The 27,507-nt window shown below is 47.5% G+C and overlaps 1 protein-coding gene across 3 annotated transcripts in view; it reads left to right on the top strand.

Annotated features, from left to right (window-relative positions):
- Positions 1-14,186, top strand: part of LOC138299205 (butyrophilin subfamily 1 member A1-like) — a 745,683-nt gene extending 731,497 nt beyond the window's left edge. For all 3 annotated transcript variants that reach the window (XM_069237316.1, XM_069237318.1, XM_069237319.1), the window contains one exon: positions 11,051-14,186. In XM_069237316.1, the coding sequence (XP_069093417.1) occupies positions 11,051-11,595 (545 nt within the window). In that variant the 3' untranslated portion in view covers positions 11,596-14,186. The remainder of the gene's footprint in view (positions 1-11,050) is intronic.
- Positions 14,187-27,507: the final 13,321 nt, after the last annotated feature.

Raw genomic sequence — 27,507 nt, forward strand, 5'->3', positions numbered from 1 at the left:
AAGGCCACCCTATACAAAGGGCGCAATTAACAGTGCTTCACTCAGCTCCTGAGGAGGAAAGGGGTGGCGATGAAGGATCTACGTCCATCAATTATCTGTCATACTGGATGAGCCAGCCCAAGCCCACTGAACAAATGAGGGGAGGAATTCCAGATCTCTGGAGCCAACACAAGAGGGGACTTTGCTTTAAAGTTTCAGTCGGAAAGGCCCTAGTAGTGATGTCAGTGATGGGCAGAGCTAAGACCCCCAGAGGAGATGTGACCAACAACTCATGGGTGACGCCATTTTGAATTGTCCCAGCATGCTGTGGAGGAGGGTTGGGGCAGATAGTTGATGTGGCATCCCTGAATAAGCCAGATGTGCCTGGCTTCTAGAACTTTATGCCCCCACTTAAAAGGTCTTTCTCAAGGGGGAGAGCTCTTTTTGTACTTTTGTGTTTTTCTGCTGGAGGCAGCAGCTGGACAGCTGGTAGAAGATATGCCCTAATATCCATCTGGACCAGGGACTCTGACTACACTTGCCCCCAGGACCAGTGGGGTTGTCCCCAGGACCAGTGACGCTGGTCTCTTTACACCTCGGTATGACTGGTTGGGGGAAGAACTGGACTTCTGCGCCAAGGAAGAGAGATGTACCAGAGGAGAAAGAAGAGGTAGGCTAGTGCAGGGAGCCAATGGAAATAGCTCTTTGCAAAGTTTGCTTCCTTAGAGGCTAGGAGGCCTAAGGAAAGTGCCCCAGGTTGCCAGGGCTCACCACCAGGACCACAATGAGCACAAAAGCATTCAAAACGGCCAAACGGGGCCCAAGATATGAGCAAGAGAAGGATTTGATCTTTGACTCCCCCTCCAGTGCGATCACAGAGCGCGTGGAGTTCCGGTGCCCAGTAGCTCAAAACCCCCAAGGGTGGGCCAGGGCATTGCCCATCCTGTGTACCTGGATGGATCACCACTGGTTTAAACTAAATACTAAAAATGTGATTCTTGTAACTGGCAGTAGGCCTAATCTTTGGCAGTCTTATCTTTAATTTTTGGATCTGGGTCTTTCCCCAATCCCTCTCAAACTGTAACAGGTTTTTGAATCTCTTCATATGCACTGTCAGGTCTCCTCTGTCATTTCCTCTTGTACTTTTATTATGAGGAAAATGTGTCCAGTGCCTAAATATCTCACTCAAGATTCTCAGCGTGCTGCGGTTGTGGAACCTATTGGGTACAGACTAGACTATTGTAACTGGGCTTATTTAAGCATAAAGTCAACCTGGATCGATTGCTTGCAGTCCATCCAAAACCACGCAGCTCCTATTGTAACTATGGCCGCTTCTCTCCCATCCCGAGACAACTACCTTGGCTCATAATTTCAAACCCACATTTTCTTTTATGTCCTTTGTATTTTCCACTGGTCTCATTAATGATCCACTCCTAGCTTCACTGCCAACCACTTGGTTGGGCAGACACCCAGCAGCATATCATAGTTAATAATGTTAGAGGGTGTTGGTCTTAGAGTCCCTAACAAGCGACATGGTGGACACACCAACAAGGGATAGTGGGTAGGCAGGGCAGTGCGGTGATAACGAGTAGTGCTAACAGCATTATTTTGGATTGGTTACTTGTAAAAGTGAGGACATCTGCAGCATTATAGATATACACATAAATCACATCACATGATACCCAGTACTCAGATTGTCTTCTGTTTGTTTACAAAGTGTCATCTACTGTGGTATAGAGTTTGAAGTGCACTGTTGTTGTAGCACAGTTTGGGACTAAAGCTTGATCTGAGTGTGCTGTTCTGGTAGGAAATGCTAAGCCAGGTGGGTGGCTTGAAGTCTTTTTGTGTGAATGATGGCGCCAAGAGTGATGTTTGAGGTGCACTGGTGCTGCGCGTGTTCTGTCCATAAACACATGCAGGATGTTTGCTTATCCTGTTTGCCAGCTCTGGCTAAAATGCAGGCAACATAAAAACAGGTACTGTGATCTGAAAGCATCTCCAAATATAATAAAGCAGGTTGAACAAGAGTAAAATTAATCTTTTCAAACAAAGGAATAAGAAAATGCCTAAGCAAATCTTTGTAAAAGGTGCAAACAAATCTAAAGTGCACTGAGTCTTGGGGGCGACCATATGACAACCTCAAGTGATTAAAGAAGAGAAGTGCCCAACCCTTAGCGACCAACAAAAAGCAGTGAATTAAGTTCAGCCTAAAACGGGTTAACAAAAAACTGTGATTATTGTTCACAACAAAGGTCACATATGATTCAATTGTAGAAACAGATTTTAACAAATAAACACTCATACTGTTGGCTTATCTAGTTACATACAAGTACATTTATGCAAAGACAATGCTTGTTTAATCCAGGTCAAGTCTGCTTTGATTAAAGATTCTGGTGGAACAAACAACTCAGGTCGACCAAAGTCCTCAAATGAAGATTGAAGTCTGAATTAGTATTAGGCGGGCGGCCCACCACTCCGACATGGGGAAGAAGTAAATGACTCTGCCCCAAAGGTGGAGAGGCCGCCAACCTAATTTCAAAAAAATCCTGAAACTAGACTTTCTTTCTTGAAAAAAAGGAAAGAAATACTCCCCTCGCCATGGTAGTCTTCTCCACTGGTGAGGGGGGCATTAGAATGGTTTTACTGTTGTTTACCACCAAGTTTTACCTGGCGATGAGGAACAGTAAAAAATGACTACATGTTCACCCATCTAATTTCCGTGGGTGGACATGTAGCCATTTCACCGATGGCCCTTTCGCCTTAATGCTGTCAGAGAAGTTTGGCCACAGTGGAGACAGATAAGTCTCCTCCAATGACAAACTTGAAGTTCACCTGCAATTAAATCTGGCGGGCAGACCACTATGTCAGCACGGGGAGGAACTCCTTGCAAAGGCAGCAGAGTTCTTACTGCCAATCAGGCCCTTAATGTTATTAAGCCAGGGATTTTTTGCAGCCGAATCGAAACTGTGAACAGTCCTTAATTATGGTTTAATCCATTCTTTGGTTTAAGCCCAAAGTAATAGAGGCCACAGATGGATGTCAGAGATATAGCCCTGACCCAGTTCTTGAATGACAAAAAAGAGAACTTTGCAGCAAAGATAAAAGACGTCTGAAGAACCGAATCTGCCTATTAAGTTCATAGTAAAATAAAGATTAAAGTCATGTAACACAATATTCATAATATCTCCTTGAGTTCGGTAATCAGGTTGCAGGACACTATTAGAAATATCCACCATTAGACCAGGCACATATTTTATAGCAGAGGTGTAAATTAAAATCTTCCAGTGCAATCAGAGAGAATGTTTTCACTGACTATGCTTTGTACCTGAACAAAAGAGAACTCCAAGAGTTCATAAATTTGGAATTAATTTTTTTTAAATTAGAATAATATAAAGTTAATTACTAAATTGTAACTCAGCAAAAACACAATAAAACAGCAGAAAAATTAGAAGAATTGCTCCCCTTGTTGCTAACTGTGCCATTTAGTAACAAAGGCCCCCATGGTGCGGGGGAGGGTGGGGCGAGCTCCAGGGGATCCCCTCAGCACAGTACACTGTGCACGCGCGCCAGGCCCCTGACTGAGTCCAGGGGGACTGGGGTCCCCTCCAGGTAATTTGCAGTGGGGCCCCTCAAGTTTTGTTACGCCACTGAACAGAGCCCAGAGCCAGCAAATAGCCAGCGATCTGCCGAGGCTACCGCAAGATCGGGATAAATGAAAAATAAAGTCATCGAAGACGAAATTGGTTTCCGACCGTGTCTCTTGGAGACACATAATACAAAACATCTTTATACAAAGCCAAGCCTGTCCACCATTTTTTTTCTTGGATGAGAAACCTGCTTGATTTCATCTTAAAATGTTTACAGAGTCGAGAGTGGAGGGGAGTTAAAAACACATTTATCAGGCCGATGAGCAGCGTGAAGAAGAGCTGGGAAGTGGAGGGGTGGGGGCTCTTGGCGGGGGGCTAATAAGTCACTCGCTCTTCAGTAGAGTAGAGCAGTCATTCTATGGTAAGCCTGATCCGTTGTTCATAAGTGAGTGAAGGGAACTAACAGTGTGAAGCGAAAGCGCGGCCGGGCTGAGTCCGGATGATGGGAGGTGCTCTTGGCTGAGCCCACCCCCACCCCTCCCTTGCAGCAGATGATAATGGACCCTTAGGTAGGCACGGAGTGAGGGGACTTGAGAAGCAACCCCCCCACCTCATACTTCCCGCCCCCAACACCCACACACACAGCTAGAACACGTCAGCCAGGAGGCCCTGAGCGCCACGGCAGCACAGTCAGGCCCTTCTCTGCCTCCCTCTGCAGAACAGAGGGGGGCTGGGTAAGGATCCCGACCCCTCCGCACTAGAAACGTGTCTGTGTGTTGTTTCATGAAGTGTTGATGATTGATGAAAGATTGAGTAAACACCTTCAAGCATTCAGTGTATGCCCTGCTTGTTACATGCAGCTGTTTGCAGCGGGTGCATAGCTAAGAGGCATTTCACCAGGACTGTATCTTGTAACCACAGAATACACAAAGGAACTCTGTAACAAAAACATTTATCCATTGAGGTATCTTACGTAAAATTCAAGCCTTTGACATAACATTTCATGCATTTCCCTTGAGCAGGCAAATTAAACTTTCAAGTTATTTTATGAACATACAAATATCTGACCACAGGATGTAAAGGACTCTGCCTGCAGTGAGTGTGTTAACCACTGTCCATCACCAAGAGCCGCATTATTTACAGCCCTTCAGAAGGACACAGCATGAAGCATTGCCACAAACATCATTCATTCATCTAGTGGTTTCTGAATCAAAGCGCACCTGCCTCTAGGTGAGATCGGTTCACCAGTGCTGAGCTGAGATTATAGACCTGGCTGGGATTATCCCACTGGTCCCTTCACTCACACAAGTGTAGGGCGGATGGGTGACACTGGGGGTGAACCATGTGATATAGTGCTTCAGGGACTGACCTGATGAAAACCTGCAGACAACGTGCTGATGGTGAAGGATTGTGACTGCACCGGGCTCCAAAAAAGATAATTGGCAGCTCCCACATACAACTCCTGTTCCTCTTGCAGGCGAGAGAGGGGCCTCTTATAGGTTTTCCTTTGTTGCATCAGACACAACCATCCAGACACAACAACGTGTCGATCTGTAAAACAAGCCAGACCTATTGGCTTTGCTGATGCTTTTTAGATGTATAAATACATGCGTGACAACAATAATGTGTTAAATATTAGAATTTACACAAATTAAACATTACTGAGGTCTGTGGGAGGGGTATCAGTCTCTGGAGTCTCTCGGTCTCCTCCTTCTCTCCCTCACACCACTTTGCTCTGCAGTCTCTCCCTCTGTCAGACACTTGCACCCTTTTTCTCCCAGCATCATTGTAAATCCTCCATCTGCATTTCTAACACATCAGCTTTCCTCTTCAACACTTTTCCATCCTCTCATTCTGCTCGCGTTCCGTTTCGTCTCCTCCACTATATCCCCTCCCTCCAGCACATAAACCACTGAGTCACCTCAAGTAATGTATTTTCTTTCACTTTGGCACTGATATTTCCACAGCTATGTATCTTCTGAACACTTTCTCACAATTACAATGGGCTCATATGTAACCATTGTTCTGTGCGCTCTGCAGAGGAGCCAAGGATTGGATGTGCATGTAGTATTAGCACCTTTACAACCCACAGACAGGCACTGTAAGAAGCTCACACTGCCTTCAGCCTCAGCTCCAGAGATCTCCATCATGCCTCATTATAAACACTCTCAACTCACCAGAGGGGGCTCGGGTCCTAGTATGCACTGCGCAAGAGTCATATGTTACATGAAAAAACTACAGAAACACAACTTCTGGAAAAAGCAAATAATCTTAGGGAACGTGAGATGCAGTATATCATGTGAGATGGAACAGGGACTGCACTGCTGATCTGCATCAATGTAAGGGGCAGATTTATGAAAAGTGGTGCTGCACCTACTGCAGCTCCACTTTTCTTGCACCCCTTAGCGCCACCATGTGTTTGCTGTATTTAATATACAGCGCGCCATGGCGGTAGTTAAGGAACTAGCGTCAGAATTTTTGATGCTAGTTGGGCGCTTTGCATGATTGACACTAATCCTGCCAAGCACCCAGAAGCCCATTGAAACCAATGGGTGCCTCCCTTTAATGCCTGCGCTGCGCATGTGTTAAAAATGCCAAAAAGAATGACGCAAAAAAATCTCTTAGATTTCTTTGCACCAATGTTCCACCCTTCACTAACGCCGGCATGCCCCCTAATATATATTATGCCTGGCGCAGGCATAATGTATCGCGAAGTGTTACTAATTGGTGCAATGCAGGCATTGCACCACTTTGTAAATCTGGCGTGGCTTTTTTTGCCCAGCTAATGCCACATTAGTGTAAAAAAATGACGCTAATGTGTAGTTAGATGGCACTAGGTCTCCTTAAATCGGGACCCAGGGTTTTAACAATCATTGCTGAGAAATCAATTTGTGCGTTTTACATAAATATAAGGCCCAGCATGCACCCTTTTCAAAGTTTCATTTTATCCAGCTAAGTTAAATGCACCCTTGGACATGGCTTTGCAGGTGTTAGCGCATTCAAGATGTATTGGAAGGGCCACTGGAATTATCTGATTCTGCAGCCACTGCGCTTTCCACAGTTATGAATTTGCCACATAATCCAACATCTGTTGCTTAAACTACAGAATGTAACAATAAAAAATGTTATTAGCTCAAACAGAACAAAAGTCCCTAAAAACGCAGCGACACTTTTTTGCCACGCAGTGGAAAGCCCTTCACAAATGTTGACCGGTCACCTTTCAGTTGCTTATTGCTGTTTTTATGTTTTTACCTTGTATGAATGAGGTGAAACCTTTGCTCATAAAGTGTTAATGTGTACAGATGACAAAATTATGAGGTAAAACTGTCGATAAAAGTGCTGATTTACATCAAATCGTGTGCCTTTTCTTGCCTCATAAGGTGCCTCTCCCCTGCCGCATAATTCCAGTGGCCCTTGCCTATTGGTATTGCCACTGCTTGCTTAACTCTTTCTCCTACTCTCCCATCCTTCTCTGTTCTAATCTATTCTTCTCTCCCTGTTGATTTGTCTGCATTTAGGTTCCAGATTAACCCGCCTCGTATACTCCCCTCTCCCTCCCCTCTCAGTTTCACTGTCCTCTCTCCTCCTCAGTTCTCAACACTCCATCCTCTTCCACCTCTCGTCCTTCTCCTCCCTCTCTCGTTTATCCGCTTCCTCTCTCTTCACGTGGCCCCTCTCTTCCATTATCTCAAACACTCCCTCCCCACTCCCACTCTTCTCTCCGCCGTCCCCACACATCTCCACATCCTTCCCTCCTTCTTCACCACTCCCTCATGGTCACCCTTGATTCCTCACTTTTCCCTCTCATCTCTCCGCACTGCCCTCCTTTTCCCTCCCCGTCTTCCTCTTCGCTCTTCCTCTTCCTCTCACTGGCGCTTTCTTTTATTCGGTTCCACACCTGTTCACTTCATCACCCGAGAGGTGATTTCTCCACATAAAAGGAGTTATGAAGCCGCGGACGGTGCAGGGTCTCCTCTGAAGGACACGGGGGTCTGGGGAAAGGAGAGAGCCCATAGGAGGAGGGAAGGAGCGGAACAGCGAGGGGAGGAGTCAGAGGGGAGAACAGACTGATGGAAAAAAGGGACGAGTGAGAGGAAACGGGGAGAGAGTGCAGTGAACATCACAAGAGAGTGAGGGAAACCCCGAGGAGAAAGTGCGATGGAAAGGGGAGGAGCAAGAAAATGGAGGACGTGAAAAGTGAGAGAGGTGAGAAAGAGTGAGACTGATAGGAGACGTCCACATGGAAGAGGGAAGTGAGCACACAAGAGCCACCTTCACAGAGTCTCAGTCCCATGAATGAGGCACTCACTTGTCCCATCTGACTTCAGGAGTGAGGACGTGGGGAGGAGGAGCGATGGCAGCCTAGATAGTCAGTGAAAACACGAGGACACAAGTGAGAGAGAGGTGAGACCCTGCGGTCACGGAGACAGGGGGACGAGGAGTGAGGGGAGAGGTGAGGGTCAGAGACAGGGGGACGAGGAGTGAGGTGAGGGTCAGAATCGGGGGGCAAGGAGAGAAGTGAGGCCCTGCGGACACAGAGACAGGGGGACGAGGAGTGAGGAGAGAGGTGAGGGTCAGAGACAGGGGGACGAGGAGAGAGGTGAGGGTCAGACACAGGGGGACAAGGAGTGAGGGGTGAGGTGAGGGTCAGAGACAGGGGGACGAGGAGTGAGGTGAGGGTCAAAGACAGGGGGACGAGGAGTGAGGTGAGGGTCAAAGACAGGGGGACGAGGAGTGAGGAGGGAGGTGAGGGTCAGAGGCAGGGGGACGAGGAGTGAGGAGGGAGGTGAGGGTCAGAGGCAGGGGGACGAGGAGTGAGGTGAGGGTCAAAGACAGGGGGACGAGGAGTGAGGAGGGAGGTGAGGGTCAAAGACAGGGGGACGAGGAGTGAGGAGGGAGGTGAGGGTCAAAGACAGGGGGACGAGGAGTGAGGTGAGGGTCAAAGACAGGGGGACGAGGAGTGAGGTGAGGGTCAAAGGCAGGGGGACGAGGAGTGAGGAGGGAGGTGAGGGTCAGAGGCAGGGGGACGAGGAGTGAGGAGGGAGGTGAGGGTCAGAGGCAGGGGGACGAGGAGTGAGGAGGGAGGTGAGGGTCAGAGACAGGGGGACGAGGAGTGAGGTGAGGGTCAGAGACAGGGGGACGAGGAGAGAGGTGAGGCCTTGCGGATGGCTCTGGTGAGGGTCAGAGACAGGGGGAAGTGACGTGAAGAGAGAGGTGAGGGTCAGAATCGGGGGGCAAGGAGAGAAGTGAGGCCCTGCGGACACGGAGACAGGGGGGCGAGGAGTGAGGAGAGAGGTGAGGGTCAGAGACAGGGGGACGAGGAGGGAGGTGAGGGTAAAAGACAGGGGGACGAGGAGTGAGGAGAGAGGTGAGGGTCAGAGACAGGTGGACGAGGAGAGAGGAGGGAGGTGAGGGTCAAAGACAGGGGGACGAGGAGTGAGGAGGGAGGTGAGGGTCAGAGACAGGGGGACGAGGAGAGAGGTGAGGGTCAAAGACAGGGGGACGAGGAGTGAGGAGGGAGGTGAGGGTCAGAGACAGGGGGACGAGGAGAGAGGTGAGGGTCAGAGACGGGGGGCAAGGAGAGAAGTGAGGCCCTGCGGACACGGAGACAAGGGGACGAGGAGTGAGGGGAGAGGTGAGGGTCAAAGACAGGGGGACGAGGAGTGAGGAGAGAGGTGAGGGTCAGAGACAGGGGGACGAGGAGTGAGGTGAGGGTCAAAGACAGGGGGACGAGGAGTGAGGAGGGAGGTGAGGGTCAGAGACAGGGGGACGAGGAGTGAGGTGAGGGTAAAAGACAGGGGGACAAGGAGTGAGGAGAGAGGTGAGGGTCAAAGACAGGGGGACGAGGAGTGAGGAGGGAGGTGAGGGTCAGAGACAGGGGGACGAGGAGAGAGGTGAGTGTCAAAGACAGGGGGACGAGGAGTGAGGAGAGAGGTGAGGGTCAGAGACAGGGGGACGAGGAGAGAGGTGAGGCCCTGCGGATGGCTCTGGTGAGGGTCAGAGACAGGGGGAAGTGACGTGAAGAGAGAGGTGAGGGTCAGAATCGGGTGGCAAGGAGAGAAGTGAGGCCCTGCGGACACGGAGACAGGGGGACGAGGAGTGAGGTGAGGGTCAAAGACAGGGGGACGAGGAGTGAGGAGGGAGGTGAGGGTCAGAGACAGGGGGACGAGGAGTGAGGAGGGAGGTGAGGGTCAGAGACAGGGGGACAAGGAGTGAGGGGTGAGGTGAGGGTCAGAGACAGGGGGACTAGGAGTGAGGTGAGGGTCAAAGACAGGGGGACGAGGAGTGAGGAGGGAGGTGAGGGTCAGAGACAGGGGGACTAGGAGTGAGGTGAGGGTCAAAGACAGGGGGACGAGGAGTGAGGAGGGAGGTGAGGGTCAGAGACAGGGGGACTAGGAGTGAGGTGAGGGTCAAAGACAGGGGGACGAGGAGTGAGGAGAGAGGTGAGGGTCAGAGACAGGGGGACGAGGAGAGAGGTGAGTGTCAAAGACAGGGGGACGAGGAGTGAGGAGGGAGGTGAGGGTCAGAGACGGGGGACGAGGAGGGAGGTGAGGGTCAGAGACAGGGGGACGAGGAGAGAGGTGAGGGTCAGAGACAGGGGGACGAGGAGTGAGGAGGGAGGTGAGGGTCAGAGACAGGGGGACGAGGAGTGAGGTGAGGGTCAAAGACAGGGGGACGAGGAGAGAGGTGAGGCCTTGCGGATGGCTCTGGTGAGGGTCAGAGACAGGGGGAAGTGACGTGAAGAGAGAGGTGAGGGTCAGAATCGGGTGGCAAGGAGAGAAGTGATGCCCTGCGGACACGGAGACAGGGGGACGAGGAGTGAGGAGAGAGGTGAGGGTCAGAGACAGGGGGACGAGGAGTGAGAGAAAGGTGAGGGTCAGAGGCAGGGGAACGAGGAGTGAGGGGAGAGGTGAGGGTCAGAGACAAGGGGACAAGGAGTGAGGGGAGAGGTGAGGGTCAGAGACAGGGGGACAAGGAGTGAGGGGTGAGGTGAGGGTCAGAGACGGGGTGACGAGGAGTGAGGTCCTGCGGACGGCTCTGGTGTGGGTCAGAAACATGTGAACAAGGAGAGAGGAGGGAGGTGAGGGTCAGAGACAGGTGAACGAGGAGAGAGGGGACCCCTCAGGTGTCAATGAGTCCCACCTCCCAGGTCTGGGCAGAGCTCACAGTGTCCCGGTGTGTCACGTGTATGGGACAGAAGGAGAGGAGCGGAGCCGTGTTAGCTTTGCCAGTGTTTGTTTATTAATTTCGATGTTTGTGTTTGAAGCCGAAATGTCAAGTAAGAAACTAAGTATGAGATGCAAAATTATACTGAGGATTGCGCTGATGTGTTGTGATTTGTTCCAGCTGTAAATATCAGGTTAATGACCTCTGCTGTGAGTACCAGGTTAATGATCTCTGCTGTGAGTACCACGTTAAATTATCTCTAATCCGTGCTGTGAGTACCACGTTAATGATGAGTGATTTCTGCTTCTGTCTTGCAGCTGCGGTGACCCTGGATCCTGACACTGCGCATCCCTGGCTCGTCCTGTCCGAGGACGGAAGGAGCGTGAGAGACGGAGACAGAGCACAGGACCTGCCCGACACCCCCCAGAGATTCAATCCTGTTGTCAATGTCCTGGGGAGAGAGAGGCTGAGCTCAGGGCGGCATTACTGGGAGGTGGAGGTGGGGGGCAAGACCCGCTGGACCCTCGGGGTGTGTGACGAGGCTGTGAGCAGGAAGGAGAGGATCTCACTATCACCTGAGAATGGATACTGGACATTGTGGCACAGAGATGGTGAATACAAAGCTCTCACTAACCCCCCCACCCTCCTGACCCCCCGTGCGCCCCTCAGGGCTGTGGGTCTCTTCCTGGACTATGAGGCGGGCAGGCTCTCGCTGTACAATGTGGATGACCGGTCTCTGCTCTTCACCTTCTCCGGGGCCTCCTTCCCCCCCACCCTGCGGCCCTACTTCTGTCCATGTATCAACAAGGGAGGGAGGAACGCGGGGGCGCTGCGGATCCTGCCGGTGACAGGACGGGAGTAGAGGGGGAGGAGGGGAGGGGGTGGGAAGGGGAACCCTCAGTATAGTGTGACCGCATTTTAAAAAGCAAAACCGGGACAGGCAAGGCTTAGAAACAGGGCTAAAGGACATAGACAATTTATTTCCACGCAGAGGATCCGTTCCGCACCTTGATAAGACTAGGATTGTGAAGCTGGTGTATCCTGCGTCATTGTGCCCGGCGCGGGCTCCTCCTGAAAGTTAAATGCGCTGGTTCTTTCTCACTGTTGAATTAAAAAGCATTATCTGTGGCAAAATGGCATGACCTCCTCTCTGCCCCCCAGTTACCTTCTCCCACCCGAGAATAATTACTTTTCGCCTGTGGATAGGAAAGTATCTTTAACATGTCAGCGCTACTGTACAGGGCAATTTGAGTTTCTTTAAAAAACCGCGACATGTTTCTAAAATTGCCAAAAGTGTCTGGACTGTCCGGGGAAATCCGGGACGTGTGGTCACCCTACCAGGGTATAAGAGGAGCTCACTGGCGGAATCAAGGGGTACAGTCCTTTTGAGAGGGATTGGGGGGGGCTGAGGAAAGACTTGTGCGCCGAATTTGCGTCGTTTTTTTCGACGCAAATTCGACGCAAAACTAACTCCATATTTATACTTTGGCGTTAGACACGTCTAGCGCCAAAGTTCATGGAGTTAGCGTCATTCTTTTGCGTGAACACCTTCCTTGCGTTAATGATATGCAAGGTAGGCGTTCCCGTCTTAAAAAATGACTGCGATGCATATGCGTCGTATTTAAACTCCTGGGCAAAAATGACGCCGGGGAGTGGGCGGGACTAAAAAACCCGCATTTGCGCCGGATTTTAGCGCCTGGGTCAGGGCAGGCGTTAAGGGACCTGTGGGCTCAGAATGAGCCCAGAGGTGCCCTCCCCTGCCCCCAGGGACACCCCCTGCCACCCTTGCCCACCCCAGGAGGACACCCAAGGATGGAGGGACCCACCCCAGGGACATTAAGGTAAGTCCAGGTAAGTATTATTTTTTTTTTTTTTTGTGGCATAGGGGGGCCTGATTTGTGCCCCCCTACATGCCACTATGCCCAATGACCATGCCCAGGGGACAGAAGTCCCCTGGGCATGGCCATTGGGCAAGGGGGCATGACTCCTGTCTTTGCTAAGACAGGAGTCATTTCAATGGGGGATGGGCGTCGTAAAAAAATGGCGCAAATCGGGTTGTGGCGATTTTTTTGCCTCAGCCTGACTTGCACCATTTGTGGACGCCCATACGCCATTTTCCCCCTACGCCGGCGCTGCCTGGTGTACATCGTTTTTTTTAACGCACACCAGACAGCGCCGGCGGCTAACGCCGCCTAACGTCATTCAATAAATACGGCGCCCGCATGGCGCTTCAGAATGGCGTTAGCCGGCGCTAATTTTTTTGACGCAAAACTGCGTTGGCGCAGTTTTGCGTCAAAAAGTATAAATATGGGCCCTGATGCTTAATGGTTCTATAGGGGACGCCGCTCTTTAGGGGGAAGCAATAGGTGTCCTTTGTTGCATGGTCGCTGTACAATATTGGGATACCCTTATCCTGTAGTCTTTTTGGTGGAGGCGCCGCCGTTTGATGCGTTTCAATTGTGTGTGTTAAATATGTGACTGTGCTCGTCCTCGGGATCAGCCGCCCATTGTTCTATCTGCTGCGGTGTGTGGGGGTATCTGTCCCTGTCCTCTGACACTGTCCTCTGTCACTGTCCAGTGTGTCAGCCGGGGCTGCTTCTACGTGTCCACGGGTATATCTGGCCAATAGGACAGTGTCTCACGTTGTAATGTAGCGCTTCGTGTGCAGTCTGTGCGCTAAAGATGAAACACGGTGGTGCGCGCTCTGGGTAACTCCAGCGCTCCTCGTAACTAGAAGAAATACTTGTAAACCACCTCTGCCCTGAGTGATTCACTTACAGAAAACATACAAATATGATAGAAATAAGGTTCGTCCTATAAAACATGGAACCTGCTCCTCTAAGTGAGCAAACGGCTCCGTTCAATATGAAAAGTAGAATCAATCATACTCTTTGTATTCAGACCTAACAATCTGACTCCAACTAAGAGCCAAGGGAATCCCCGAGCGAACCGAAAAACACAACTAATCACAAATTATTGGCAACACAATACTTGGGTGTTTATTAAAGAGGGCATCAGGGGAATAACGTCATAATACACCCCAGAACCCCGCTGACGCCATCAGACAAAGGAACATTCTAGATTGTCTATTGTTTGTGGCTGTTGAAGATGCAGGACCAGCAAACACAACTTTTTGTTCTTCCCTACACTGGAGCAGCTCTTTCAACCACCGCAGCCTTTGGGGAAGACCATCCAAAATAAACAAGCATTGGCTAAACCAAAAGCTCTCACTTACATTCTCCATTATAACCAGTGGTCGAAGTGCATTACAGAAAGTATGGAAACTGTGATGCTGAGCGCACTGGGGATGGGTGAGTGAATGTTTAGGGTGCGGTCAGAGGGCGTGGCTATGAAAACAAAATATTCTGTAACTTTGTTTGTTTTCTCACCTTCAGGTTACTACATATAACATAATGCACAGGTTAAATGAAAAATAAATGCATGTTAAGTTGATGAGTGGGAAATGCACTATCGTACTTTATGAAACCTCTGTTAATTAATGCGCTGCTGAGATCTGTGTCTGTAACCAGACAGCCACAGAATTGAATCCTGGTTGGCGCAGTGGAGAGCAGTAACTTTTGTATGTTTAGTGCTAAGAGGTCCCAGTCTGTGACAGAAAGCCTTGTGACTATTTAAGTCGTTATTTTTAACTTGCATTACACACTGTGTAAGATAGGGTGCTACAAAATGAGCGAAAAGGTTTCAGATAAAGAAAGTGTGTAACTACCCTTTAAAAGCCCACATTTCGCAGCTCAGCTGGTAACTCCCTTGAAATACCACAAAAACAAATAAATATGTGTCATCAAGACTCTTCATGTGATTCCATCAGTTAAAGCAACATCAACTTCTGAGCAGCCTTTAGATTTGCACATTTATATTTCTTTCAGGCAAGTAGGCACCCTGGCAAGAAGGCTTGCTTAAATGTCTGCCCCTCTTTTTGTTTCAGAGCACAAGAGACTCCCTGCCTTAAAGCAGGCCCCTAGCCAGAGGTATATTTTTAGGGGGGGCATAGCACTCAGCTCTGCGCAAACATTAAATCTGCACTCCTAACCCCAAGATTATTGTGGCATAAGGATACTGAGGACAGAGTATTGAAAGCTACATGCATATAGGGAAGTATAGATTTACTATTCCTAACGCCGCATCTACATACCTTGTAGATATATATATATATATATATATATATATATATATATATTGTATATGTACATATATGTAGAGTAAGATATTGGATTCGGTATTCTGTACTCAATATTCTGTGTCATCATTATTCTGGTGTTGATATTCAGGTGCACACAATGTGATTCAATGTGAAGGAATATGGGGATGTTTTAAGGTACATATTAAAGCATACTCACACAAATTTTCACAATCCAGCTTTAAATCCTATCAGTTAGAGGGGATTTAAAGTAGAAGGGTGTAAAGTTGTAAAGAAGGCTGACTTTAAGTTTGCGTATTTTCAAAAATGTTCAAGCTTTGTGTAATGCCGAGGTTATAAAATTCTTTGAAAAAAAAGCAGGCCTCAGCTCAGAGTCCTCCCTCCCACACCTCTTACCTCAGGTGGTGGATGTCCAGCCTCCACACTCAGACTTTTTTTTGCTGGGTATGTCCTACCTGGGACATTCTGCATCAGGAAATCAAACTTTATCTGCTTCATAAAGTGTGGAGTTTCCTAATTCCGATCGACTTCGTAATTGAAGGTTTAATTTAATTTGTCACTAATTTAATTGGAGCATATCCGACAAAAACATTTTGGGAAATTAGTGGCGAACAACGTGTTTTAAACATTTTTAGGATGCAACAATGGTGAGAATTAAATAGAATTTAAATGCCATTTTACAGGGCAAGTTGGGAAGGTCACACAAAGAATTTCAGTACAAGGTTGTGAAAATAGATGGATACTTCAGTTACACTTCATCAAAAGCACCAATCAAAACTGTATAAACTTGAAGCAACTTCCGACATTGGCTTATCAATCAAAGCATTTGTAAAGCGCGCTACTCACCTATCAGGGTCTCAGGGCCCTGGGGGGGAGGGGATACAGCCCTCATAGTTACAACCTAGTTGCGCAAAAGGTGCTGTACACAAGGATATCTTTGCTAGACATCGGCCAGTAAGACAGGAAAAGGATAGGTGATTGTTTGGGCCCAGGATGGGTCTTTTTGAGGCCTGTGGCCTGGCTGAGGGCACTAGCTCCATCTTAAGTTAGAGGAGCAGTAGATGGACCGACACCTGCTGCCTCTAATGATCTGAGTGGTTGTTTTATGGTTGCATCTAGGATCTTGCTCTGTGATAACATCTCTGATTGTCGCTGTGTGCATGTTACCTCCCATTTGCATGCTGCAGAGTACTCCAATTCCAAAATTCCCTGACATTCTCTGCTCTTTCACATGTAGTAGAGTCCTTGCATAGGACCCTTTATGGATAAGCATGCACTTTTCAGAGTGATTAATGTAGAAGGCATGGAATCCTACCATGTGTACTAGGAATGGAAATATTTACTTGGAGAGGGATTGTTTGGCATTACTACGGGTGCAGATAAAAGTCAACATTCATGGTATGAAACAGTTATGAGACTAACATATTCAAATATACACTAGAATGCCAAATCACACTTCAATAAAACTTGGACTTCTCAGCAAGCAGGTTGTACTCTATAGTGGTTATACCAGCTAATAGGTGTTAAAAGAGAAGGCATCAGCATTTCTCACCAAGAACATGTAATAATAATAATAATAATGGGCTGCACCAATGTTAAGCAATTTGCAAAAAGAAATGTGGATCACTTAACAGTGGTTAGACCCTACTGGGATTTAGAAGACCACTATGCAATGTGGTTTTTGGATCCTACAGCAAAATCTCTTTCAGAAAAAAAAGAAGTGTGAAATTCTGCTTTGAAATCACATTGAGCCAAGTGTATTGTTGAATACATGGTAAGCTGTAAACTCCACTTAAAATCTCCAATCACCATTTCTCCGTGTACCTGGTTCTCATTTTACTCCTTTCGGGTCACTTTTACCTTCTGCGTTCTTTCCCAGTCTTCAAATCTCTGCCCACACTTCTTCAACCTTTTCCCCACTACCCATCTATGTTTGCTGCTGCTGCATCTATCTTCCCATGACTGACTCTCCTGCCCTTTTTTTGTCTTTTTCTATTTGCTCTCTTTTTGGTCTCTCCATCTTCTCACCTTTTCTGTGACCTCTTCTCTCTATCTTCTCTTCTATCTTCTTTGTACTTCTCAAAATGTTTTATTCTCTCTGTAGCCCTCTTCTCCATGGACAATATAGGGCAACTGGAACTTTCTTTTGGCTGTGTGTGGCCATTACCAGCACCTGCCGCCTTTGACCACTGTGCTTTTCTCTGCTCCCCAGTTTCAGAAGCAAACCATCAAAGGGGCTCCTGGAGCATGAGAAGTCCCAGACAATCACGGAACATAGAAGTTACTGCAATGTGGCCATCATATCCCTCCAGCTTGTTTTCAATTCCTGTTGGACAGGACATGAGGCTGCATGGTTTTAGTGGGTTTTAACTGCTTTGGAGTAGATGACAACTGTTAGACTTTTCATCCTTGGCGTGGTCTCCCTTAACTTTTTGCCTCTGTTCCCCAAGTGGTTGATGTGTGCTGGGTTCTGATTTTACTGTTTTTGTTACTCTGGGCACTTTACCACTGCTAACCAGTGCTAACGTGCAAGTGCTCCTTTACAAAATATGTATGTTGATTGGTTTATCCATGATTGCCATATTTGGTTTAGTAGTAAGCCCCTAGAAAAGTGCACTAGAGGTGCCCAGGGCCTGTAAATCAAATGCTACTAGTGGGCCTGAAGCACTGGTTGTGCCACCCACATAAGTAGCTCTGTAATCATTTCTCAGACCTGCCACTGCAGTGTCTGTTTGTGCAGTTTTAACTGTAAATTCGACTTGGAAAATGTACCCACTTGCCAGGCCTAAACCTTCCCTTTTCTTACATGTCAGACACCCCTAGTGTAGGCCCTAGGTAACCCCAAGGGCAGGGTGCAGTGTATGATTAAGGTAGGACATATAGGCCCTCATTCCAACCCTGGCAGTTTGAAACCGCCAGGGCGGAGGGCAGCGGAAGCACCGCCAACAGTCTGGCGGTGCTTCCTGGGCTATTCTGACCGCGGCGGTAAAGCCGCGGTCAGAAAAGGGGAACCGGCGGTTTCCTGCCGGTTTTCCCCTGGCCCAGGGAATCCTCCATGGCGGCGCTGCTTGCAGCTTGCAGCGCCGCCATGGGGATTCCAACCCCCTTCCCGCCACCCTGTTTCTGGCGGTTTACACCGCCAGAACCAGGATGGCGGGAACGGGTGTCGTGGGGCCCCTGGGGGCCCCTGCACTGCCCATGCCACTGGCATGGGCAGTGCAGGGGCCCCCAAACAGGGCCCCACAAAGATTTTCACTGTCTGCTTAGCAGACAGTGAAAATCGCGACGGGTGCTACTGCACCCGTCGCACCCCTGCAACTCCGCCGGCTCCATTCGGAGCCGGCTTCCTCGTTGCAGGGTCTTTCCCGCTGGGCCGGCGGGCGCTCCTTTGGCAGCCGCCCGCCGGCCCATCGGGAAAGCCAGAATGGCCGGTCATTCGGCGGTGACCGCATGGCGGGCGGCGGTCAGAATGACCGCCATAGTAATGTGTGTTATATGTCCTGACAGTGAAATATTGCTAAATTCGTTTTTCACTGTTGCAAGGCCTGTCCCTCTCATAGGTTAACATGGGGGCTAGCTTTAAATCTGATTAAAGTGTAGATTCCCTTTGGGAGCGGATGGACATGTGGAGTTTGGGGTCTCTTAACTCAGAATTTAAAAATACATCTTTTAGTAAAGTTGATTTTAAGAAAGTGTGTTTGAAAATGGCACTTTTAGAAAGTGAGCCTTTTCTTGCTTATACCATTTCTGTAACTCTGACTGTTTGTGGATTCCCTGCCTGGGTCAGTTTGACAGTTGGGCTGGTTGCACCTCACACTAGACAGTGACACAAAGGGAGCTGGGGTGTAGCCTGCATTTTCCTGATAAGCCGTCTGTGCTAGGAGGAAGGGGAGGAGTGGTCACTGGCACCTGAAAGTGCTGTGCCTGCCCTCACACAGTGCAGTCTCCAACCCCCGGGTGAGTGTCTGGGGCCTGGCCTGGGCAAGGCATTTACATTCAAAAGAGACTTTACTTTGAAGTAAGCCTACTTCAAAGGAGAAATTGGGTATAAGAAAGGCACCCAAAACAACAGACTCTAGAAACAATTCTGAGGAACCTCTGCCTGCAGAAGAGCTGAAGAGCTGCCCTGCCTGTGACTGTGCTTTGTGGAGCTATCCTGCAGTTGCTGCTTCTGCCAGAGTAAGAGGGCAAAGACTGGACTTTGTGTGCCTTCCATCTTGAGAAGAAATCACCAAAGGCTTGATTTAGAGCTTGCCTCCTGTTGTTTGAAGTCTCAGGGACAGCAAAGACGTCTCTCTGCCAGCACCTGGAGTCTCTGGGGAGACTCCTATTCTGCCCTGTGGTGACCATCCAGTTCCTGGAACCCTGAAAGGAGAAGCCTGCAGCCTAAGAGGAAGAAATCCACGCACAGAGCGCCGTCCGGGGAAAAGATCGACACAACTCCGATCTGCGGCTGAAGAAACGACGCGCCGCTGGCTCCGTGGCTCAAAATCGACGCTTGCCGGAAACGCGACCGGAGAATCGACTCACGGAGCAGGAGAAACGACACACAGCATCGCTGACGGAGGCTGGGAGATCGCAACCCACGCTGCGTGGTTTTCGGATCATCATGCGGCTGGATTTCTGATGCGAACCATCGTTGTGCGTGCAAAAACAACACAAGGCCTGCCTGGACCCGTGTGTGGACCGAATCGACGCATCGCTCTCCTGTGGAGAGAAGAACCGACGCACGCCGACTCAACAGAAGGAGGAAATGATGCAAGGTCTCGCTCTTAAGTCATATCGACGCATCGCAAGCCCTTTTTGACGCACACCTGCCCGGGCAGGGTTATTTTTGATGCACACCAGGTAAATTTTCACGCTAACAGTGCTAGTGTGTGTTTAAAACTACTTAAAGACTCTTTTTGCATTTTTATTGATAACTTGACTTGTGTATTGTGGATTATTGTCGTTTTGGTCTTGTTTTGTTTAGATACATATTTCCTACATCTCTAAACCTGTGTTGTGTCATTTTGTAGTGTTTATATTAAGTTACTGTGTGTGTTGGTACAAATACTTTACACCTAGCACTCTGAAGTTAAGCTCACTGCTCTGCCAAGCTACCAAGGGGGTAAGCAGGGGTTAGCTGAGGGTGATTCTCTTTCACCCTGACTAGAGTGAGGGTCCTTGCTTGAACATGGGGTAACTTGACTGTCAACCAAATGCCCCATTTCTAACAGGCCCTCATAACTTTTTGCTCACATAAGCTACCCACGCAAATTTGCATCCTTTTTTTCCAATATCCTAGGGATTCTAGAGGTACCCAGACCTTGTGGGCACCCTTGAAGGAGACCAAGAAATTATCAAAAATACAGCAAAAAGTTCATTTAAAAAAAAAGAAAATGGGAAAAAAGGGCTGCAGAAGAAGGCTTGTGGTTTTGTCCCTGAAAATGGCATCAACAAATAGTTTGTGGTGCTAAAATTACCATCTTCCCAGCTTTCAGAAACAGGCAGACTTGAATCAGAAAACCCAATTTTTCAACACAATTTTGGCATTTTTTTACTATTTTTTGTGCTTTCAGCCTCATTCCACTGACAGAAATGGGTGTTAAACCAATGCTGGATCCCAGTAAGCTAAACATTTCTGAAACGTAGACAAAATTCTGAATTCAGCAAGGGGTAATTTGTGTAGATCCTGCAAGTGTTTCCTACAGAAAATAACAGCTGAAATAAAAAAATATTGAAATTGAGGTAAAAAAAACAGCCATTTTTCTCCACATTTGAAAACAAGTCACCTAGGGGAATCCAAGATGGGGTGACTTGTGGGGCTCTGATCAGTTTCTGTTACCCAGAAACCTTTGCAAACCTCAAAATGTGGCCCAAAAAATACTTTTTTCTCTCATTTCAGTGACACAAAGTTCTGGAATCTGAGAGGAGCCACAAATTTCCTTCTACCCAGCGTTCCCCCAAGTCTCCCGATACAAATGGTACCTCACTTGTGTGGGTAGGCCCAGCGCCCGCGACAGGAAATGCCCCAAAACACAATGTGGGCACATCACATTTTCCCAAAGAAAACAGCTGTTTTTTGCAAAGTGCCTAGCTGTGGATTTTGGCCTCGAGCTCAGCCTGCACCTGGGAAAACCTAGCAAACCTGTGCATTTTGGAAAACTAGACACCTAGGGGAATCCAAGATGGGGTGACTTGTGGGGCTATGACCAGGTTCTGTTACCCAGAATCTTTTGCGAACCTCAAAATTTGGCCAAAAAATGCTTTTTCCTCTCATTTCAGTGACATAAAGTTCTGGAATCTGAGAGGATCCTCAAAGTTCCTACCACCCAGCATTCCCCCAAGTCTTCCGATAAAAATGGTACCTCACTTGTGTGGGTAGGCCTAGCGCCCGCAACAGGAAATGCCCCAAAACACTATCTGGACACATCAAAATTATCAAATACAAAGCTACCTATTTTTGGTGGGGGGGGGGGGCACCTGCATTTTTGGTCCTGGGCTCAGCAGCCTCAAAAGTTTTGACGCACATTCGCCGCAAACAGAGTATAAATATGCCCCACAGTGACCATAAAACGAATAGACAAAATAATTGAAAAGAGAGAAAGAAAAGAGAGACTATAAAAGATAAAGGATAATGAAATAAGATTTTTTTTACTAATACAGTAATCCAAATAAATGAATCTAAGAAATTGACCCGGGCTATAGTCACTTTTGTGTCTTCCATTTAACGAGACCCCCAAAGAGCCTACTACACTCCGGTCATAAACTCATGGAGGATGAATAACTATCTGAAACTAAATACCACAAAGAAAGAGCTTATGACCCGCAGACAATTCCAAAGTACCAGCCTACCGCCATATGGTCTAAGGAATGGGAGGCCCCTCCAACAATATCAAGCGAAGTCCGAAATATAGGGGTAACCATAGATTCAGACCTATCCTCGATACAGCATTTTAACAGTGTCATAAAGAGTGCCTTCTACACAATGAAAACACTACATTGCATCATCCTATACCTGGGATACCAACAGAAACTACTTCCTGGTAGTCTGCAAGCTTGACTTCGCCAACAGCCTGTACCTTGGTACTCCGCTTTCATCATACACAAAATACAACTCATCCAAAATTGTGCCTGCAAGATTTCGTCTCAGCTTTCACCCAAGATAACACATTAAACCAGTCTTCTAATAAATCCACTGGCTACTTCTAGCAAGAAGGGCAATGTTCAAAGAGCTATGCATTGTTCACAGAGCCTCCATTGAAAAGGTCTGCTATACCTACAAGCTAAACACAAGCAAAACAAACAAAAGAGGACACTGCACTCCAGGCTTGCACCACTTAGCACACTACCAACCAGTGTTCAAAGCACCCAGGAGCGTATACACTTCAAAACACAGATTAACAACACGGCTGTTTCCAAGACAACTGCACCACTACACATCCAGGCAGCAGAATCAAGAAAGACAGTCCCACCCTCAAACTCCACCTTTAGCTTACAGTCCACAGATTAGAACCAACTGAACTACCAAAGTACTTTTGGTATTTTCAGGTAAGTTAAGGAGAGCTGACCTGTGCTTCACTAGGTTATTATAAAGTTATGTACGTTCACTCATAACAGTTCTGGCCCACATTAATTTTGATACCATAACACTCAATGGTCGGCAGTCAACAGCAACTTACATCTCTTACATTCAGTTAAGGAATATATGCTATGAGAGTTGTCCATCACCAGTACTACGCAACAAATAAACCAGCCATCACTAAAGCATAGGTATGGAATAACTGAAGATATCTATCTGTCAGACATAGCAGGTCAATTGGAGGAGTTTATTCTAGTCCATGACTGCAGGACCGAAATATCTATACACTGGCTGCATCTTTACCTCTGACAATGGCTTTCAGATATAAGATGATAATAACAACTCACATCCCAGCAGATCTCTCCACTTTTCTGTCCCTCCAGAAATGCCAGCTCTGGCCCAGAACTATACACTAAGGAGCAGATTTTGTATGGGGCTGATTTACTTTCATGGCACAGTCTGATGTAAAGTAATTTGGGATGTTTATTAAGCCATGCAAAGCCACTTTGCATGGCTTTGCATAGTTTAGTAAATACAAAGTAACAGGAGGCAGAGCATATCGCTGCCTTGCGTTACCTAGATGCTCCATGGGTAGAGCATGGGCGTTCTCACGCATCCACCCATGGATTTTGAAGCATTCCCAGATTTACTACAGCTAGTATACCTGGAAATGGTATGCTTCCCAAGTGAGGGGTAACGGGAGTCATTCTATGTCTGCAGAATTCTGCAGCACACATAGAAATAGGAACAAGCCTCTAAGGATAGTTTCTGTGCAGGAAGATGTCCCTTCCTACCCAAAAACAATACTGCCAGTACTGCAGGAAATGTTCCATATCTTTGTAAATATGGTGTATATCTGCTGTCTGCCTTTCACGCAACACAGAACAGCAAGTTGTCTTTCTGCGTTTTGTTGTGTGAAATGTAAGTAAATCTGCCTCAAAATGTCTGATTGGACAACCCAGTGCAGTAACCAGCGAAGCAGTCTATAATCACTAGCAATACCATAAAGGGAACTGTTGAGCTGTTCACAGCTGTTCACAGCTGCCAGTTTACTGAAAAATCATAAACTGCGCATTTGTGTCTCTCACACATTATAATCCACCACTCTGGTATGCGTTACGTCTCATAACACGCTAACCACGCCTTGGTGGTCATCACGCACAACAAGGAAACCCCTCACACATAGGATCACAAACAAAGAGAAAACCCTTCCAGCCACACACAACTCTGTATGGCATAGCTTACTGCACACATAGGGATAATATGTGCAATACAAATGTGCAATACAATAAAATACCATACAATATGTATTATCTATACATCACCAAGTTTTGTTTTGATCTTTGTTTCTATCAGAATTATAAAACAAAATCCGCTTCATTTGTGCTTTCATAACCCATGGTATATGTTGAAATATTTGTACAGGTAATTTATAGTTGTATGACAGAACCATGCGTTGCAGAACCACGCATGGCTCAACAATACAATGGTCGGAACCAGACAGCATCTTTACCATGTATGCCTTTACCACGCATGCCTTTGTAATGAATTTTGTTGTAAAAAACATGCTTAGGAAAGGTACATGTGGTAATGACATGCATGTTTGTGTGATACAACCTCTGCCCTGAACTTTAGAACCTAACCCACCCTGTCCAAAAAATTACCCCAACCCCTGCCCTGAACCCTAAAACCTATCCCACCCTGTCCTAAAATCTACCCTGACCTCCCGCCCCCACCCTGAATCCTAAAACCTACTCTGCCCTGTCCCAAAACCCCCCTGCCCTATCCTAAAAACTACCCGACCCCCCGCCTGAACCCTAAAAGCTATCCACCCTGTCCTAAAAACTTCCCGAACCCCTGCCTCCACCCTGAACCCTCAAACCTTACCCCATCCTGTCCTAAAAATGACCCTGACCCCCATACCCCTTCCCTGAACCCTAAAACCCACCCCTCTCTGTCTGAAAAATAACCCCGAACCCCCACTTCACCCTGTCCTAAAAACTACCCTGACCCACCACCCTGTCAAAAAACTACGTCCAACCCCCGCCCTGAACCCTAAAACCTACCCCGCCCAAAAAACTACTGTGACCCCCTGCCCCCGCCCTAAACCCTAAAAGCTACCATGCCTGTCCTAAAAACTACCCTGCCCTGTCATAAAAACGACCTGACCCCATGCCCTGAATCCTAAAAACTACCCCTCCCTGTCCTAAAAATTACCCTCCCCGTCCTGATCCTAAAACCTACACCACCTTGTCCTAAAAACTAGCCCAACCCTGCCCTGAACCCTAAAACCTATCCCACCCTGTCCTAAAAACTACCTTGACACCCTTGCCCTGAACCCTAAAGACTACCCTGCCCTGTCCTAAAAACTACCCCAAATCCTACCCCACCCTGAACCCTAAAAACAACCCCTCCTTGTCCAAAAAAATACCTTGACCCCCTACCTCCATCTTGAATCCTAAAAACTACCCAGCCCTGTCCTAAAAATTACCCAGACCTCCCCTCCCCAAACCCTAAAAGCTACCCTGCCCTGTCCTAAAAACTACCCGGACCACCCGCCCCATCCTGAACCCTAAAAACTACCCCATCCTGTCCTAAAAAGTAACCTGCCCCACCTCCCCCACCCAGAGCCTTAAACCTACCCCTCCCTATCCTAAAACCTACACCGACCCTCCCCACCCCTACCCTGATACCTAAAACCTACCCTCTCTGTCCTAAACAGCCCCACTTACACACCTGTGGTGTTCTACCCTGCCCTAAGCCCTAAAAGCTAACCTGCCCTGTCCTAAAAGCTATCCTGACTCCCCTCCCCCACTCTGAACACTAAAAACTACCCTACATTGTCCTAAAAAATATCCCGATCCCCCGCCCTGAACCCTAAAAGCTACCCCGCCCTGTCCTAAAAACTACCCCACTCTACCCTAATTCCTAAAACCTACCCTGCCTTTTCCTAAACACCCCTCCCCCCAGCTCAGCTCCACTTACCCTGCCGCCGCATTCCTCTCCCGGATGTTCCCACTGTGTGCTTGAATCACGTATATGCTTGGTGCCCTAACCACGCATCTGCGTTGTTCAGACAAACGCGTGGTTCAGGCAAGCGTGGTAACACTTGCATGGTTATGGCTTGTGTGGCTCCGACAGCGTAGAAAAGACCGTTTCCGTAATTTACAGGTATTTACATTTTTGTGAATTAGAAACAACTTGAAATCCTACAGTATTTTTATACGCACTCCCTGTAAGCAAGGCCATTAGAGTTATGCAATTTGGTGGCTGTGGTGTTTTCCACATAATTAGGAATTTGCCAGATAATCCATCATCTGCTGCATAATCTGCAGATTTGAACAAAAACACATTTCGTTATAGCTCAAACAGCTCAAAACTTACCAAAAATGCTGTAACACATGCTGCTGCGCACTGGAAGGTCCTTCACAAAGGTTGACTGTCTACCTTTGAGGTACCTACAGCTGTATGTGGATGTAGAACCTGTGCTTATAAAGTAAAACCGTTGCCCAGACAATGCTAACATATAAAAATTAGAAAATAATTAAGTGATACTATCACAAAATGTGCCGCTTTAAACTGCATAATTTGTGTTTTCTTGCCACATAATTTAATCTACAATGCTGCATAAATTAGGCCTTCCCTGTCGCATAATTCCAGTGGCCATGTCTGGACCCCAGAGAGATTGCCACATAGTTCACTTTACAAAATACAGTCAAATAACATGTTAAAAGAACAAGCAGCAATTTATCAGAAGACATGACCTGACCTTTACCCTGTCATCAGCAAATGCAATAAGATAAAAATAAAAATGTAAAGGTATTTTTATTGTTTATTCACCTTTTGAACTCCTGCACCTCTATACTGTACCAGGTGCCTCAGTCATTGGGGTGGGGGGGTCAACAAGTATTATGGGCTGGCCCAGCCCTCAAATGCCCCCCCTCCATGGATAGGGCCCTGCCTTAAACTGCAGATGAAGCATTTCAGAGGAATGGTTATCTTTTCACAAGTAGAGGAACTGTTGCTTTTAAATTAAAAAAGTATGGGCACATTGTGCTCCTCCCATTTTAACCATTGTTTATAACTGAGACATGTAGGGTTTGTCAAATCTTTCAAGCGGGTTTACATTTTTCCTGCAGCATTGCAAGCTTGTTCCCAATGAGTACTACAATAACAGAGGCAGCATCCTGTTCAGAAGCCTTTCCCCATCTACTACCTGGACTGCAAGGCCTGGTGGGTGCTATGAGGAAGCACTCCACAGCCACCGGTGACTCTTAATTCACAACGTGATTGACATGCAGAGGTTGAGGGACCTATCGGGGGATGACCCACATTGAGAAAAAAAAGCACAGTCAAAGCCATTAGGACTCTCCTTTGGGACCTATTGACTTTGCCAATTCCCATTGACAATGCAGATTCAGCAAGACACTGTGCAGTATCTCCAAATGAAAAAAAAATTTTAAAAAAATGTGGGTTGATGCAGCCACAATGGCTGCCTCATACTGTAGGTGCACATGCATGACAACTTTTGTGTGTGCATGCCTCATTCACAGCCATCTCTAAAGCACAGGTATGGAATAACAAGATATCTATCTGTCAGACACTGTAGGCCAATGGGAGGACTTTATTCAAGTCCATGACTGTAGGTCCGAAATATCTGTACACTAGCTGCATCTTTACTTCTCACAATGGCTTTCAGATATGAGATGATAATAACAATGCACATCCCATCAGATCTCCCCACTTTTCTCTCCCTCCAGAAATACCATCTCTGGCCCAGAACTATACACTAGGGAGCAGATTTACTAGGATTTAATATGAGGTTGCATTACTTTTGTGGCAAGCCGGATGTAAAATCAGTTTGGGTATTTACTAAGCCGTCCAAAGCCACTTTGCATGGCTTTGCATAGTTTAGTAAATACAAAGTAACGGAAGGCTGCGCATATCGCTGCCTTGCGTTACCTAGATGCTCCATGCTTCCTGAGTGCAGGTGCTAAATGAAATGCACATACTACAGAAGCATTTTTTTTTAACGTGAATGCGGTGTGCAG

Source organism: Pleurodeles waltl, chromosome 6 (assembly GCF_031143425.1).
Source record: "Pleurodeles waltl isolate 20211129_DDA chromosome 6, aPleWal1.hap1.20221129, whole genome shotgun sequence".
NCBI lineage: Eukaryota > Metazoa > Chordata > Amphibia > Caudata > Salamandridae > Pleurodeles > Pleurodeles waltl.